Below are 18926 nucleotides of genomic sequence, written 5' to 3' on the forward strand. Positions count from 1 at the left end.
TTTAAAAGTTTTATTTGTTTTCACGGGGTTGCTCTCTCCCTATAAACTAACCTATTCAGAGAGTTCCTCCTTAATCAGTTAGTCTTAAATACGATCATGTTAATATTCTTTATACAATATAGGCTTAATTTTTTTGTGCAGTATGGTGCTTCCTGGGACTTTAGTTAAAATGTAATTTGGTAGAATTGTATTTGAATTTGATTGGTTGGTAAATGTTGTAGAAATTGAAACTGGAACTTCTTACAGTTCATAGGGCAAACCCTTAAGCAGTTTTTCCCAAAAAATTGCTACCAGTTTGCAAGGACTGCAGAAAACGCTTTCAGCCAACAGAGAAAATAGGGGAAAATGTTCCCTTATAAAATGCAACAGCACAGGGACCACGGAAGCGGGGGCTAACTAAAGGGGCTTAGCCCCAGATTCTTTCCAAATTGTACTTAAATCCATGCAAAAAATTGCCTTGTTCTTGGTCTTTAGCATGTTTATCCACCCAAACTTTTTAGACCCACCAGTCCGTAATATGTTCTGCAGTCCTTGCAACGACAAACACATTAGATAAATTTTTGGTGCCCTTTTTACAGTTTTTCCTCTTGCCCTTCGCTTGTACAGGTATTATAAAGTATAAGGTTTGAAAAAATTTTTCCAGGATATGTTATTACTTGTACAAGAATTTAAATGATTAAATTCAGGGACTCTGGCAAAGGGGGGCATGTTCCCAAATAATAAGTCACCGGGGGGGGGCCCTTTGAACTGTCTGGGGTTGCGTAGCACTTCTGTGGAGGATGTAGCCCCTTTCCCGTGCAGATTTAGTAGAAAACACAGTGAAAATGGCGGGTCTATCTCAATTTCATTTCAAAGGACTGCTTGTTTTCATTCTTTGTCCGTACATCGTAAGACCAACTACTACTCCATTAGGAAGCACGCAGTCAACTTTTGGGACCACGGTTTCCAGTCAAATATGCGAGAATGACCCTTCAGCCAATTGTTACAGCTTGCCACAAAGTTGTGCCAACTGCACTTTTAATTCGTCTTGTGTGTACGGAGACGAAACAACAATAAACTGCACAGCGATGTTATCTGTTGATTGCAAGGTAGCAACTTTCTCATTGATTTGGGATGATTTTATGTAACGATCCAAGCTTTAAAGAGAATTACCTAAATCAAAAGTGGTGATTTTCCAACTCCCCCAAGCGTTTTCTTTTATTGTCTCAATGAAGTCAATGCATCATGCATGTGCAGCTGTCGTAGTTTACAGTTAAGTTGGGCCCCAGAAAATTTCAAATGTTCATTTTGCAGCCATTTTGAATGCAGAGAGACAGCCAAACTTTTGCATGTTGTTATGAGGTTTGCTTGTAATGACAAAGACTTATGGATTATGTTCCACTGATAAATTGAAAAATTATTTATGTTTTTATGATTTTATGTCATTATAACTTTCAACACTCGCCAATAGGTCTAGCTATTTGTTCTTCTTCAACTCAGCTCTCCCCTGTTCTCAGACTTTTAGTTAACATTCAAATTTGTGGACAATTAATGTTTCAGAGAAACCGTGTGCAGAATTTGTAGCAAAGGCTTTTAAAGAGATGTTGTATTCTTTGTCTTTCTGGTAATCAGAATTCAAAAGTTTAGCTGGTTAAATATTCATGGGGAACAAAAGCAATCTGTCCTAGAATGGTTTCACTGATTGTTTTACAGGGAGAGAGAAGCTATGCAAAGAATATTACTTGTCAATATTGCTATCAATTACCAAAAGAGATGTATGTTTGCTATGCAACTAAGACATGCAAGGTACGTACATTTAAATGATAATTCAGTTTGTTTGCTCATTGGCTGTGGCCAAGATTTTCTAATTTTGTCCCCTAATGTCTTGAGCTTTAATTAAAGAATTTGGATATAAAATGTCCAAAATCTATGGCAACCAATGGTAATGAAATGGCTCTTTTTTACCTGACCCTCTTTATAATTGTTTCCTTGGATATAGCTCAATTCCCATGCAAATTGAATAGAAATCAAAATTATTTTTAGAATACCAGGGTTTAATTCAATTAATTATTTCTCACCTGTTTGAATTGAACATCTCAGGGTTTGAGGAGCCACAATTCAATGGGGGGAAAGCCGTAATCAAGTGCGGCACAAATCCATTGTTAATTAAGAAAATTTTTCTCTATTCTAAAGAAGTTTTACAACCAAAAAACTAGAAAAAATCCTCTATCCACCATGTATTTTTCACTGGCTTGCCCCACTTGAGCAATTGGAATAGATTACCATCATGGCATTGTGAGCTGCAAAATGGTCCATTCAAATATGCTGCATGTCCTATTTCTTGTTCTGGATATCTTTTGTGAAAATTGTTTTCAACTTTCAAGCTGACAAATGTTTTCTTCAGGTGCCAACTAGTCCACAGCAAAGGATGGTAGTATATTGTACTGTAAAAGATAATGTCTACTGTATGGGTAAGTATTACTAAATTACTGAATTTATTCATATTTCTTTATCTTTTCTAAGTATTTTTTCTAGCACTGTGTCATGGAAATTCAATATATTTAGGAGAGCATGGAAGTTTTTATACACAATAACAGATTTGCTGTTATTTTGTTTCTTGCTTGCAATGCTTTTGGCTATTCCACCGCAGTTCCGACAAGCATCATTATGAAGGTTTATAATCACAAGGTCATGATGAAATCAGCCACTTTATCAATGGTGTGCATTTGAGTAGTAAAACTTTGTAGAAAGGCCCTCTGCTTGAAATTTACCCACATGCTACTCTTTTTCTGATCTAATTCACCAAAGCATTAAAATTTTCAAAATTTTGAGAAATCAATAAAGGAAGCAAAGTAAATCTTTTTTTATGTAATTTTAAAGCCAATGGTAAGCTGCCAACTAAAAAAATGATTATTCAGATAATGATGTACTACCAGTGCCAGTTGTCAAAAGAAACTGTTGTTTAAGGCTCCTTACCAAGTCTTCTACTGATCCTATGTGTGTAACAGTACTTTCAGCTCTGCATAGCTCCCCCATCTAAGCAGGAAATGCTAACAATGTATCAATTGCACAATGGAAAGAACATTAGACTCCGGTTATAGTCGCACCAAAATTTACTTGAAAATTTTGTGTCAATAGGCGGGGTGTTACTGTAAACTGAGTAATATTGTATAGTTTTGTGAATTTGATATCAAGTTTCATGTGACTGTAACCGATAGTGTGACTTAAAGTGGAGTGACTGTAACACAATTTCACCCTTCAACTGAATCAAATTTAAGCAAATAGACAGTTTCATTTCTTAGTAGAAGTGTAAACAGTACAAAAGCATACAATACAAAGAAGGGCAAAGAATATTTTAAGCCTGAATGTTTGAGCCGGTTGTTTTTGAAACTACATTTAGATGATCCGGTTGTTTTTTCATAGTGTCATTTGTCAGTTAGTAATAAATAGCGCTGCATAGCTCCTTCGGACGACAATTAAAAAACTAGTCTCAGCAAAAGATGTATGAAGTTTTTTAGATGTCTATTTAAGGATAAAAATTTTAAGATTACGCAATTTTCTCATGAAAACGAGGCTTTTGGCTCCCTTAACAGACCATAATTCAATTATAAGCATTCATGTGCAAGAAATATGCTTAATTAACTTAAAGACTTAAACATTTTGCCATTTAAACCGTTTTTTCATTTATTACTTTCATAAACACAAAAACGAGACTTCAAACATGAAAAAAGGCTGATGGCCTCCCCCCCAAAATCCCCGTATAACATCGATTTTCGAAATCAGCACCCTCGAATTGACCGAAAGCACTAGGTCCTATAAATTTCACCTTCGAAACACCGTTCCCCTTTTCTCCGCCTGGTCTATTACGAAAGCAAAGGATAAACAAGAAAAGAGAAAGAGCTTAACTGGGACCTGAGTGGAGAGAATAGTCCATTTTCCCTTTGACAAAACCTTTAAACTAGGTAAAGCTTTCTTAGAAAAACAATCTGGAAATAAGGCGGTATTTGGGTGTCGTCTTTTACTTTGTTTTGTTGTTATTGGCCATCTTCCCTACAGTTATGGACCTTGTGATCGCCCTGTTTCCTGACCACTGATTGGGACTAATCAGTTGATAATTTGCTCCGTTTCGTACGCACTGCATAATTTGCTACTCATCCCCTGCATGCTTGGCCTACTACAATTCGCTAGTAAGAGATACAATATCAACAATCTTGTTCTTGTTTCCTTGATAGTAATTTATTGTGTTTGATTATTTTGAGCATGATACGAACCACAAATTTTTGGGCTGGCTTTTTCTTCCTCACTGGTCAGTTTCAATGCCTCTTCGCGGATGCCTGCTTCTTTGATTTTTTTTAATCCATGACTTGGAATAGGTTGTGTAGACAGAAGGAGTTCGTTTTCACCTTAGGACTCCATTGGTAACATTTCCAATAGGCAAGCGGCACTGATTGGGTAACCTCAACAGTCATGTGCTCGCGTTTCTGATTGGCCAATTTCGATCCATAATTGGATATATACACTTACGTGACAAAAGTATTAGGACGATTGCTTCAAAGCAAAAATGGTTAGCCCTTTGCTTAAATAACAACATAGAAAATCGGTGGAACATAACGAGATTGCTGGTTAAGATTTTCAATTGAAGTTTTACCCAATTGTAAAAATAAACATATTTAATAAACTGTAAAGGAATAAACTTTTTAGAGAAGTACAATTTGCTTTACTTTATATTTTACCGGATTTCTTGGATTCTAGTTGTTTTCAATCACATCAAGGCTTTGACTTTGACGGGGTTATTGAAAGACCATGATGTTATTGTTTTGGAAATTTTTGTCATAATTGCAGCGCAACTAGGTATATTGTCCTACTTAAAAAAAAATGGTCTTTGCAAATAATCATTACTTGTTTCTGTACTTGCCTGGGGACCTTCCAGAAATAATTGGACAAAATATTCATCATTGATTGACTTTGCACACAACGCCATCTTGCAGATGCCATTAGGCCTAACCAATAGTCGGCCTGCCACACTCCATTCTTTTAATTTTAGTCGGCATTGTTAACTTATTGTTTTTGTAAAAAACATTGTAGACGTGCTGCAACCAAACTTTCTTGCAGTTTTAGTAAACAAATGACTCGCTAGACCCAATCATTTTATGCTTCTCATTCTCTTTCTGGTCGCTTTTTCGTTTCGGCATTGAAACTAAAACATTAATATTTTCCATTTCTCCCTGACATTATGTTACTTTCTGTTGTATTTTTACGCATTCGTTAGGGTAGCTTGCGGTGACCGAAGAGCCAGATCCTCCTTTAACAATGCGATCGTTGGCAGAAATCAAACAGAGAAAAAGACAGAGTGCCAATCTATGATTAACATAAGTACTTATCTCTAAAAACTGTATAACTTGAGTGAGCAATTAGCTAGCAACTTTTATAGTAATCTGTCTTGTGTCCCTTGACTATCCATTCTTCGTGTTAGCACCACTATGTCCACACGTCTCGGTTAATCAAAACATGTTCACGAAGAAATACTTGTATACCTTCGTAACACTTTCCTATCATAGAAAGGTAGAAAATAAATTGAATTTGTTAGGAATCGCGTTTTTGCTGACACCACTTCTAGAATCCCGCCAAAACAGTAGGATTTGTCCAATCAATGTTAGAATGCTAGTTTTTGAGCCGCCATTTTGTTATTCACCGTCTTAATACTTTTGTCACGTAAGCGTATATTTCCTATCGTAGAGTTTTGGTCTATGGTCTGACGTTTTATACTCTGAAGAGTGTCAGACGAAAAGCTTCAGTTTACTCAAATGTTTGCTTTTTTCAAAGCCATTCATAATGAAATACCTTTAACAGTGCAAATCAGTCAAATGTGTTAAAAATTGGCTGAGACATGGCCACATGGGCACAGGCTCTTTCCCAAACAAAACTCTGTAATTTGATCTTGTTTCATAACTTTATGAACCAGGCCAGAATAACAGTAATCCGTTTGCAAACTTGAAGCCTTTCATTGGCCATATCTCGCCCTATTTTTAACAAAATTAACCTTTATTGCATATTGAGAACTCTTGACGACGTCACACTTCGGTACTCTATTTATAAAAAATTTCCGCTTGTGATTATAAGGAAGCAAAAAGGCCTTCGAGAATAAGAAAAAATAGAAGAAGTGGAGGTGGTAATATAAAAGTCTTTCTGTTTTTCCCCATTTCTTCTCATTCCTTCCCACTCCCTTTCTTGTACGATGTATGAACGATATTTCTCTTCCGATTAACGAGCAAATTCTCAGCACGTCCGTTACCCTAAATTTACTTGGGGGTTTCAGATAAAAATTTCAGTATTTCCTTTGCTTCTCTGCTAAGATCGGACTTGCTAGTGTTGATCAATAAATCTCTAGTTGTGTCTGCCTGACTAAACTTTACTCCTTTTCTAGAGGGATACTAAATTCAAAAGTTTTAAAGTGTCTCCCACTCCAGGAAGTAAATTCAGCACTGCTAGAGGAGGCGGCTGCATTCCGCGTGCATGTTCAGAGGGTTTTTTCTTCTCAAAATATGAGTTTCTTAGGGATAGCTGAAGATCGGAATGACGTGGCTTGTACGCGGAACAGGAATAGTAACTTACTTGCTGCGTGATTTTGACCCGCAGCTAAGTTTGAATCACCTCTATGGTTTAAATTTAGCCAGCATTCATTGTACCTGTTTATGCTTGTGCAAGGATAATTGAATCGCTAAATTCTTTCTAATTTTAAATTTAGATAAATGCGCCACAGGTGATGTTGTCAATCTAACGATTACGTAATACTTTCAAAGAAGCTATCTTAGAGGCGAATGATAAGTTAAAGGAGAATGGAAAACATTGAGTGGTATATGTATCACAGTCATCGTGTTTAGTAATCAAATGATTACTTAATACTTTCCAAGAAGCTATCAAAGATGCTATCTTAAAGGCGAATGATAAGTTAAAGGAGAATGGAAAACATTGGGTGGTATATGTATCACAGTCATCGTGTTTAGTAATCAAATGATTACTTAATGATGTCAGTGAAGATCAATTGTGCTTAACAATATATAGTCGTATGTAACAAGAATGGATTGCCAGTTATTCTTCTCTGTCCCCTTCAAATTAAATTCAAAGTGCAGCCTGTTATATTTTTGTTTTATATTTCTATGGCCCAAATTGAATTTCTCATAAACGCCATTCAGTTGTAAACGTTATGTTTTATGCAAGTAAATGATTTTAAAACCATCAGAGTTTTAAAATAAATTTTTCATAAATACGAAATTATTCTTGATAGATATTTTTTAAATCTGCGGTAGATTTTGTAAGTAAAAGCTTTCTAAGTCAAAATTTGATTGAAGACAAAAACCTCACCTGAAAGGCTGGCACCATTTTGAAGCCTAAAAACTAATTACATGTAGTTATTTGACGGAGAATTGACAATAAAAACAAGTAAGGAATACGCCAAACTCTAGAGCATCTTGATTTCTCATTTTTAAAGGCAAGTGTCCTTTTTCATAGATTCCTGTGCATATTCCATATTTATGAACTTTATTTTCTTTTGCATATTTTTGACAAACTCTGACCACACATCTTCAAAGACGAACCTTTAAGCTGCTAAAATCCGACAAAAAAAACCCAGATAAAGAGAATAGTAACTTTAGTGTACCCATCACTTGACATCTACCCCTTAAAAAAGTCCTGGCTATCAAATGTTATCTTTACTATATTCTTCATCCGGTAATTTAATTCTTAATTTATGATTTGTAAACAATCTTATTTGCTTGTAGGTAATCGACGTTTTCGAAAATCTGTGCCTTGCAATTGGTCGTCGGGATACAGATGGTCAACAGCAATGCTCCTAAGGTATCTTGTCTTATCAAGGGTAGCAAATGAAATTAGCAAATTTCCAAAATCTATTTTTGTCGACCTCCACTATATTTAGAAACTGGGTCGAAATTCGCTTAGAACTACAAACGAAACCAATTTCAGGATAAAGTCGTAGCGAAAATCTTATGACGCACAAATCCCCTCCCAAATATCTATTTTGGGGGTTGATAATATCATATATAAACAATAAGTTAATACTGGACATAGTGAATTCATTTCTATGATAGGGGCAGCGGCATCCTTGCTTGACGTCCTGCCCATACGTCATTGTAGACTGCCGATGCCGCCCTTTGTATTTTTTTCTATGGGAGACATTTTTCCTTTTAGGGTTGCATTGTATTTAGCTTTCTATTAGCTTGTATTGTTTTGGTCGCATAAAATCCCTTTAGTACTCGCAATTTTTTTTACCGGGACATGCTCTATTTTGGGTCGAATACATAGGGGCTCATAATTTCTGGTAATTGGCTAAATCGATCTCCGAGAGTATTCATATACGGCTTGACCCGTGTGCCGAGGGAAGGGACTGAGCCCCTATGTATTCGTCGATTGATAATGGAATCTATCTACCTTGATATTTTTTTAAGAGAATTTTTTGATAGGGCCCGCTTGTTCTTTTAATGGATCTACATTCCAGATCAGAACCTGATAAAATCGGTTTTGAAATTTGTGAATTTTCCTTGGTTAATTCTTCCTTGGTACGGAGTGCAAACATTTTCTAATGCGGCCAGTCCCATACATAGAGGCTGTTGAGTGCAACCCTCTTCCCTTCCAAGATAAAACTGAGGTTATTTCTAATCCCTTTGCAGTTTAAGTCTTGGTGGATTTGGTGTTGATAGGTTCTACCTGGGTCATTGGAAAGCTGGACTTGGAAAAGTTTTCAGTTTTGGTGGTTTAGGAGTTTGGACACTAGTTGACATAGTATTGATTGCAATAGGCTACGTCGGTCCAGCCGACGGATCGCTGTATATATTTTGAGTTATTTCATTCTCTCCATATTTCGAAATTTTGTGGCGTATTTCTCACGTGTAATTAGCTTTCATGCCTTTGTGTGTCTGGTCAAAGTAAAGCAGCTGTAAATATTATAGAGGTGCAGGTATGATGAAATAGTCCTCATAACTCGTTGATAATTTAGACTCTATTTCTTCATTGCAAATCAAAAACAGGTTGTTGTACAGTTGGTTGTTAACAAATGAATGAATGACACCTTGAACAACGAACCTTCGCTAGGCGTTATGCATGAAAATTCTATTGATGTAAATCGAGTCTGTGTTTTGTGAAGCTGAGTTTTGTTTCACTTTCTTCATCTTCCACCTTTGAATAAATGTTGCTTCATCCATGGCTGCGATTTCCCTTACCGTAAGCACCATTTCCGCGTGCAGTCAGTCAATCGAACGAGAGACGTAAACAAAACTCCCTCGTAGCGGGTTTGCTATTTGTGGTATCTCTTAGCCCAGCCTGTGTTCTATTCTAGTTTCAAACTGAATACGATAAAGTACCAGCGTAAAAAGGGGAAGGTATTTTATTGTTCTTGGGCTATATTCATTTTGCCAGATAATAATTGACGTCTGCCATCCAGATAGATCATGTAATTCAATTCTGTTGTTCAATGTCTGTGCGGCGATTGTCTTTTCAATAGAAGCACCATACATTGTGTTTGTACGCAATCACAGATGCCATCGTTTTATGTATTCTGACGTTAAACATTAGGCCGTCAACGAACTTAAGTTGAGCAAGGCGTGATACCTTTACGCCCCTTTTTGTCCTGAGTCCTCGATGATACGTCACAAAGATAACCAACTGCTACGTCACACGGCTTTTCGTAGGATAGTAAATTAGAAGCGACTTTAAAAGTAGAAGTCACAATTTGTGTTTCATACTTTTCTTTTAACATCGTGGTGGTGTGAGACCAATAGGCCCGAGCAATGAGTGCTGCTGAAAATTTGCGAAACCAAGCTAGGCCATTTACTTCACATAGAACGCAGTTTTGCCAAAAAGCAGACCACACTTCTGGGATTGACAGCGATATTTTGACGATTTCACTTCAAATGGAAAGCAGAGCAATAGACAGAGAAAGTCACTGCATGCAAGGTATCAACGTGGCTACAACTCATGGACTTGATTTAAGCGAACTGCGGAGTTTTGCGTTTGACACTGAGGCAGAATTGAACGCTGGTGTAACCAATGTGTTTTCAAATGCCACACCCACTAAGGCGACAAGTTGTTCTGCAATAGGAAGTGTTTCATTGAGGCGAAATGATTTGTCAAGGTCATTGCCAACTTTTGCTGCATCAAATAGCGAGTATAATGGATTTCCATCAGAAGTAGATCCATACGAACAGAGTACTTTAAGTGATTTAGGAGACCCTGCAAGGCAAACCTTTAATCGTAGCATTTCAAACTGCCCAAGCCGAGGATCCAGCTCAGAATTTAGTGACCTTGAAGTCGACAAGGATTTCAAAAGTCCAACTTTGACATTTGAGAAAGAGCGTGCATCTTTGCTTGCAGAGTTTGCTTTCAGTGAACAAGTTCAAAGTGGGGGATGTTCGGACGAGAAGAAGGTTTTCAAAACAAAGGAAAAGAGCCGGCTTGCTGCCAGGCTGTGCAGAAGAAAGAAAAAGGAGTACATAAAATGTCTTGAAGAGAGAGTTAGATCACTTGAGGAGCAAAACAACACTCTCATGGCTAATTTGAAGTCATTGACTCAAAAATATGGTAATTCACTTTACTTTCCCTAATATTTTTGTTACTGCCATTATGAAGAAAGGTGGTAGATTTTCTTTGTAGTAATTCTTTTCCATGTAAATAACTTATGTGCAGGCCACATAGTTGTAAATATTCAGTGACATATTTATTGTCATACGGTGCACATTGAGCATATTGTAAAATGATCTGAAAATATTTCAGGTCGAGATAAACTAATCGAAAATTTCAGTTAAGCTTGTAAAGTCAATTTTGTTGGTTCAACCCCCTCTCCACTTCCTACGGAAAGTTTTTCTTGCGAAGAATTGGGGAAAAGCTTTCCTCGGTACTTTTTTTTGTACAAAGTCGTATTCATTTTGCACCATCAAGCTTCCTTTTTTAAACGTAGTTTCTAAAAGTTTGTAATCATATTACGCAATTCAGGTGTTCATAGCTAATACTTCCTGTTGCTTTGCTATAGATATTACTGTGCTTGTTGCATACAACGATTTTTGCTATGCAAATATGCTTTGGGGTATTTTTTGAAGTGTAAATATTTTTACATATAAATTCATACATTCTTTGGTTGTAATTATATTTGAAGTGTAATAATGATGACATGATTATGTATTCCCTGTTCCTTATTCTATCTTGTCTACATTACTATTCTTTTTCTATTTTTTGCTCTTTCAATTAATAAAGCTTTTGCATACCTTGTCCATAATTTCAAAACATATAATTCGTCTCTATTTGTTCATATTTCATTTGCAATGTACTAAGTTTTTGCAATGTACTAAGCTTTCTTTGAAAGACAATCAAGTCTTAATTGTGGTCTTAAGCTAACTTTACTTTATGTAAATCTTAAATTCATTTTTTATAGGTTTTTTCCTTGATTCATTTTTCAATTCGGTTCTCCATTTGTTTCAATTCAGTTTCTTCATCTTTCCATTTCATTTATCCGTTCAAAGTAAAACATGAAAACCACTACGATGCATGTTTAAAATCAGCATCTTTTTAGTTTGAGTTTTTGTCACATCATTTTTGTCACAAGCAACAATCTTTACAACGAGTAAGCAGACTATTTTGACAAACTTCTGAATTAATTTATTCTCAGAATCCTTCAATCTAAAATTTGGCCACTATCTAAAAAGTTAGGCCACTGCCATTTTTAAGAAGAGGATAAGCTTTCGGTATGATAAGACTATAGCAACCATTTGTAAACCATTGATAACGTATTTTGCGAATTAATTTTGAGAAAGGGATAAGTGCGTTTAAGTTTTTGAGTGCACTCGCTTTTTATACCTTCTGCTGACAAATGTCTAAAGTTCTTCATATCCTCTTTAAACTCACTTCTGGAAAGCAAACAACAAAGAGATTGTTATTTATTAGGTATCATACACAGACCCATGATTAGTTTGATGGATTTTCAAAATATGTGTTCTTTCTATTACCATCATTCTACAGACAACTTTACAGTCCTATGCTGGTGGTGTTTTGAGAGCTTTCAACTTGTTGTTGGTTTGAAATTTTGAAGTTAGTTTACGCTGCTGAAAAAAATTGAAAAATTTTTACTTTCATTTGCGTACCTTCCTCAAATTTCTATCTGCCTTTTTCTTGTTGTCTTACAATTCATTTTACACTGTAAAAGCTGATCAGTTCATACCTTGATAAAGAACTAAGCCAAAAGCTTTCCAAAAGACTTGGGCTCATAAACTGGCTTAGGAAGCCAGCTTTCATTTTATAATAGAATCTCTGTAAGTTAAAACATCACCTCACAAATAAATTTCGTCAAGGCATTTAGGCTAAACTGGGAGATCTCCAGTCTTCGATGTTTTTGAAACAGTTTTGAACTATTTAGCTTTTTAATTTTTGTATTTAATGCTCCTTTAAATATTGTATTAAAAGAAACATGCAAGTTTCTGGTATATCTTTGATTTAGAGGGTGCATTTTCAAGAACTGATAAGACTAGTTTTTGTTGGTATCTGGTGTTATGATGTGCCTTCGTTCAATTTCCATCCTTTTCCCCGTACGTATTCATGTTCCTTATGTTATACAAATTGGCCAACCTGCCTCATCATGCTGTTTACCCAGGACAAGTGTTCTCTCTTGCCAAGTACTTCCGCTCGTAGATTTCATAATGGGGCTCACCTACACCTTTTCATTACGCGATATAACCTTTCCAATAAAGATCTTTTTCTGCAAAAAGGCATTTGGTTATGTGTCCAGCTTTCTCTGTATTTGGTTATGTATCAACTGCATTTGGTTATGTGTCCAGCTTTCTCTGTTCCGTGAAGCGTTTCCATAATTTCTGTTGGCTTCATCGAAGCTTGGCATGCAAATATATGATATCTAACTTGATAAAAACTGAGGCACGAATTTTTTGAAAGCTCAGTTCATTTCATTTTAAATTTCCATTGCATACAAATGCCATTGGAATCATGACAACAGAAAACATCAAAACAAAATTATAGTAAAAAAATGCAAGCTGTCTGAATAACAAATTTTGTAAGGGAAATAGCATGCTGGGAATTTCTTAATGGGGGAGCAATCTCAAATAGGTAAAATTAGCGAAGAGAAAGCACACCCTTGATTCAAAAAATTTTGGTGTTTGCGTGAAGAATAATTTAATATTCCATTTATTAAACATGCTCATATTTTAAGCATGACTGCTAATATTTGGTGGTTTTTTGAAATGCTAGGGCTATTATTATTATCGATTTATTTTAAAGTTGGCTTTATAATTCAAATAGCTAAAATAACAGCTAATTAAGGTCAACTAGAACTAAAAGAAAATACATTATAATTTACAAAGAAAAACAATACCCAGAAATGACAAAATTAATTAACCTAAAAACCCTAAATCTTTGATAAAAACTTTACACAATGTGCAGGTGCATGAATCGCAATTCCACTGTTTTAGTTTTCTTTTAAATTCTTGAATTGTGCTACAGTCTTTCAAGAAACTTGGAAGTGAAGACCATAGAGTTAGTGCTGACAAATTTGAGCTTAAGTAAATGCCAGAAATTCATTGCTGTTAAAGTTTGCTTAATAACAGGCCATATGCTGTACCTCGTTATAGACATCTTGCTTTCTTCTCTGTGTCTGATCATGACTATAATTTGGAGAGGTGGTTTTTACCGAAAATCTTCGGTTTAATCAAAAAACCACCTTCTTGATATGCCGACCAAATTAAGCTCTAAAGAAAAATATTACAGTTAGAAATAAGATATGCCTATTTGGTGAAAGATTGCTTCTTCTCAAAGCCAGCTCATATTGCTTAAAGTCCACTTTAAAGTATGAAGGTATTCGGATACTTTTCCCTTTTCTAATAGCAAGGTAAAATTCCCTTGATTGATGTAGCCTTGACATTTCACAGTGGAAGGAGTAAGTGTTTTAGTTCTAGAATACTGTTGCTGCTTTTGTCAAAAGGCTTTTAAAATTTACTCTGCACTTTCTGCTGGCTCTAGCCTTCTGATATTCCCATGCTTATTTTATTTAGTGTTTGAAGCCCATGTCGCAACAGTATTGTATGTACAAGGCTGATTAATGACGTCATCAGTTAAAATTCTTTACCCTGCAGATGGATGATAATCCACGAAAACGAGATTAATTATAGTTTATTAATCAAACTGACATATTTCTGTGCGGAAAATAAAACCAATCAGAATCAAAGTTAATCCTTTTAAATAAAAAATAAATATTTTCCGGCTCCAAAAATTGGCAGCTGCTTGATCAGCAATAAGCCCATTAGGCAAACAGCTAGAGTAGGCTGCCAAAAATTAAGTCAAAATGAAGCCATTTCAGTTTCATCAAATACACCTGATGTTAGTTGCCAATTAGCCGTGAAAAATAGAGGTTTGAAACAAGCTCTTTTTCGTTATGTGTGTGCCCATGTGTGCCAACCGTAATGCGGGATATTATCATAATTTGTTGAACAAGGCATACATTACAAGATATGTACAGTAAAAAACCCGCGTGTAAGAACTTAGGGATTTAAGAACCTTCTGGCAGCAATTTGCTTTTTTAGTTGTCCAAAATATAAGAACCTTTTTAGTCAAACAATTCCATACATGTTCTTATATGTTGAGTTGAACCATTTAATTTATATACTTTTTTACCAGAACCAAAAAGGTGACAAAAAATCGAATCGTTAAAAGAAAAAATCCAAATGCAGTATGTTAAATTTGAACTGTTATTTTGGCAACATTTGTACACTAATAAATGTTTAAAATGAAGAACAGACCAGATTTAATGCTAACTTTTTGATAATAAACAACAATATTTACTCTGCTGAAATCAAGAACCCAATTAAGAACCTATTTCGCCTAAACTGTCAATAAGTACCCTCATAATGCAAGAACCTGTTTTGCCAAATTCTGAAAAAAGTATGTTCTTACACGCGGGTTTCTACTGTTCACTGTATTTGTTTTGCAGAGTTCTATCTAGGTGGAGCTTTCTGCTACCTCACCAGCTAATCCACAGATAAATATGGCTCCTAGCATGGATGCCTGGAAAGTCCCCCATTTTTTGGAAGCCTCTCATTCCTGGGAAGCCCTTCATCCCACTGATCAGTGCTTCATCCTGGGTAGCCTCTCATTCTTGAGTAACAATGGCAACCCGTTTAAAGGAATGGCGCTAGCACTTTCAAATCAATATATAGTTGATAGCATAAGCAACTCTGTAATTTCACCAACAATTTTATGTTCATAACATAGTGATTTTAACAATTATTACATTCTGACAAACAAAAGCTGTCAGAGATGTAGAAAAAATTCGTAAGAGCCATCATGGCATAAATGTACACAACTTGTAATAAGTGAAACAGAACGAGAGAAGACTTTTACCAAGATATCACTGTACGATAATACTTTTCACCATTTTGATAGTGTTGCCAAATTTGTCTTCGTTGTTAAATTTCTAGAAATATTTATTTAACAAAGAATGAAAAATTACATTTTGCTGTAATTCATTTTTTCATTTTATGTTTTAGTTATTGCTGTTAAAAGTTGTTTTTAAATCCATCTATTTCTATCATTATCTCTTCTGTTGTCATTTTTAACTTGAGCTTATGATAACTTGGCTGTTGATAGAATAATTAAACTGAAACTTAAACATACATATGTCTGACATGGTCAGAATGATTAAACTGAAACTGAAACTTTTAAATGTTTACATGGTTAGAATAATTAAACTAAAACTTTAACATACATATATTCATATGACTATAATATGTCTGACATGGTTAGAATAATTAAACTGCAACTGAAGCGTACATATATTTCACATTGTCAGAACAACTAAACTGATACTGCAACATTTATATATTCGCCATGCTTAGAATTATGAAACTAGAATTGAATCGTACATATATTTGGCATGGTCAGCATAATTAAAACTAAGACTGAAACCAGGGGCGGATCCAGAGCAAATTTGAAGGAGGGGCAGTTGGTAGTGGGGGCGCTGAAAAATTTTCAAAAATTACGAGAGTACGCTGTATACAACAATTTCAGATACCTTTTCAGAATAACAACATAACTTTGAGGTAATCCTTGAAGCAAATTAACTTATCGGTCCAAGAACCTTTTTCATCTGATTCTCATTCTTCAAAAGAGGCGCACAATTTCCAAAAGAGGGGTGCCAGACTTGCTTCAAGTCACTGAGGGAGAGGCAACTGCCCCTAGTTGCCGCCCCCTTAAATCCGCCACCGACTGAAACGTAGCTACATGTGTTTGACATGGTCAAGTAATTAAACTGAAACTGAAACGTACGTATGTTTGACATAGTCGCTTTTAATATCTTCAATGCAAATGTGATTTAACATTATAAAATATATGAATCAGTTTTATAATTAGATTATGTAAAATAACAAGGAATACTAGTGTTACAACTTGGACAAAATGAAACAAAATCTGGAAATATATTCATTAAGTGATGGCTGGTAAAGTTTCAATCTACTGTAAAACGAAATTTGATTTCTCAATTATTTCAACTCCATAAATAAATGTTTCCAACAACGCCTTGTGAGTTTATTGATTATATTTCATTAAGACTGCTCGGAGATTTCTGAGATATCAATAATATATTTATAACTTTTAAGTATATCAATTATGAATGTATAATATCTTAGTTTTGTCTATGACCATGACAACAAACCAAAACTCAGATTTTGGAATAGTTGGAGGGTCATGGTAGCCAACCTTCTGATAGAAGATGGTACCTGATGATGAATATCTTAGTATATAGAGTTTCATGAGCTAATCTAGGAATTTAATACCGCACCAAGGAAGGGCAAATTCTTACGCAAAGCAGTTACAACTTCTAACAGTAGAAAGGACTGGTGACAAAATAGTTACCATGGCAATCATTGTTCCGTGTTCAATGGCCTTGCATATCTTCACATGCCAATTGCGAAACACATATGGCAAAGTGCTAAGTTTTCCATTCTTTCAATAATGATTTCATTTCATTGCCTATGAAATAACATCGCAAATTGCTTGAAACATGCGAGCACTTTTTCCATCAGTTTTCTAAAGCTTGAACATCGCGTTATCTCGGGAAAGAACTGAAAAGTGACCTTGAAAAAAGCTATGAGATAAAACTGAAAAAGTTTATAAAAGGAGGTCTAAAACGCAGACATCGCGGGATGATATTTTCTTAGGATAACACACTGATAACATGCCTATTTGCAATCAACTGTCATGAAAAGAGTCTGTCTTTCTTCATATACTGCCTAATTAAGACCAAATTTGAATGGAGATCCGCCATATCCATGTTTCAGGATACGCCAATACATATTTATATATAAACTCAAAGAAAAAATTTTGCAAGACGTTTCGCTTTCGCTTCATTAGTAATATCTTTACAAAATCAGAGGAGCCTACTTATCAACCTAAATTACAATAGAACAATACAAACAATAGAAACCTTAAGGGGGCCTGTTTAATACAATACATATTGTTAAATGTGTAAAAACGCAAATTGTTGTGGGAAACTGGGAGAGAAGTGAATAGAAAGGTAGAAACAGGAATGTGATGGAGATGCTGGTGTTGACTATCTCAAACTGTATATATATATATATATATTCTTGTTTAGCCCCCTGTCAGTAAACACCCATACTAGAAGACACGAGTTATGTTGAGATCTAGGTAGCTATCCTTCAGCTGACACGATTTTATATAAGTCGATACAGCAGTTTTGGATTTGTATCTGTTCTCCTATTTTATCTTGTTTCTACCTAGCATGCGAAGGTAGTTTTTAGGACACTGAGAAGCTATGCTTATCGAGCAGTGTCCTGGTCCTTCCTCTCGATGTGACCACACCTCGTGATTTCCTACGCCTGGAATTACAGGGAGCTGGCGACTCTCCTCACTCTGGGTGAAGTTCATGCCAGGGACTCGAGAACCACGGACCCTTTGGTCTTTTGTCAGTGCCTGAAACATCTGAGCCATCCTCGCAGTTTCGGTGCATGAGGTGACAGCTTTGATTGACTTTACTGCGAATATCTTCTGTATGTCTCTTAAAGCTTAGTTTTCGAAGGTAAGACCCAATACTTTCTTTTTGCCACTTTTTTATAAAATACTGACGCTTACAGCCTGAGTTTAATATGTTTTGCCAAGTGTAATTAAATTACATTTTCATGTTTAAAGTATAAATAATTTTTGCGTAGCAGCTCAAGATCATGCCACTATCCCCTTTTAATCTATTGCCCACAGGGCCAGAGTCAGGGTCACAAAAAGATGATGGCATATCGTCAGAACGATTGCAGAGCTTGAGCATTCAACAAGTAAGAAAACATCGTTTGTGAAGATATTAATAACAGTGGCCCGAGAATATATCCCTGAGGTAAGCCCACACTTGCCATTGAATGTAACCGTTGTTTACAGACCTGATGTATGATGTTTTGCAATGAGCTTACGGAATCAAATGCTTTAGAGATTAGCATAAAAGCAGCTTCTGCAATAACACCGCTATCTGGTTTCACGGCCGCGACCTTATTTTTTCACTGAGGTTTACGGATTTACGGGTTTACGTATTGCGGATTATTTCGGCCGATTACGGCTTGTGCAGTTTGTGCGGCTGGTACTTATTTATTCGACTGATTTGTGTGGAAACCCAACTATAGATTTGAGATCTTTTGGAAGAGAAGAGATATACAAGAACTGCGGGTTACTCTTAGTGTAGTAGGTTAGAATAGCCCATAAAAGCTTCTATAAGCCAAGTTCAAGAGGGAAGTACTGTTCCATAATTGAAGATTTAAGTGCACACGTCGATCGATTTATGAACTGGGGATTAGTGAAATACTAGAAATTATTGAAGCCAACATCATATGAAATTAGAAAGATATGACCTCCTAACGTTAATAAACAAAGATAGCAGTTCAACAAGCTCG

At 35.7% G+C, this 18926-nt stretch overlaps 2 protein-coding genes across 3 annotated transcripts in view; both read left to right on the plus strand.

Moving 5' to 3' along the window:
- The first annotated feature begins 781 nt into the window (after nt 1–781).
- Nucleotides 782–11166, plus strand: LOC148957590 (TM2 domain-containing protein 3-like). Its single transcript, XM_089115160.1, has 5 exons — nt 782–1088; nt 1693–1785; nt 2384–2450; nt 7758–7833; nt 8664–11166. The coding sequence occupies exons 1-5, from the start codon at nt 825–827 to the stop codon at nt 8830–8832; spliced, it is 669 nt and encodes a 222-aa protein (XP_088971286.1). The 5' UTR covers nt 782–824; the 3' UTR covers nt 8833–11166.
- Nucleotides 11167–11318: 152 nt separating this feature from the next.
- LOC135684971 (uromodulin) overlaps nt 11319–18926 on the plus strand; it is a 41342-nt gene continuing 33734 nt past the window's right edge. For both annotated transcript variants that reach the window (XM_065200700.2, XM_065200706.2), the window contains exon 1: nt 11319–18379. The gene's annotated coding sequence lies outside the window, so the exon portion shown is untranslated. The remainder of the gene's footprint in view (nt 18380–18926) is intronic.

This window comes from Rhopilema esculentum, chromosome 21 (genome assembly GCF_057945365.1).
Source record: "Rhopilema esculentum isolate cy_ngs chromosome 21, ASM5794536v1, whole genome shotgun sequence".
NCBI lineage: Eukaryota > Metazoa > Cnidaria > Scyphozoa > Rhizostomeae > Rhizostomatidae > Rhopilema > Rhopilema esculentum.

Excerpts from the sequence above, each read along its gene's own strand:
- LOC148957590 (XM_089115160.1), top strand. The coding sequence starts at position 825 with ATGGCGGGTCTATCTCAATTTCATTTCAAAGGACTGCTTGTTTTCATT. Across the intron at positions 1,786-2,383 it reads ATGCAACTAAGACATGCAAG|GTGCCAACTAGTCCACAGCA; the intron begins GTACGTACATTT and ends TGTTTTCTTCAG. Across the intron at positions 7,834-8,663 it reads TCAACAGCAATGCTCCTAAG|TTTAAGTCTTGGTGGATTTG; the intron begins GTATCTTGTCTT and ends ATCCCTTTGCAG.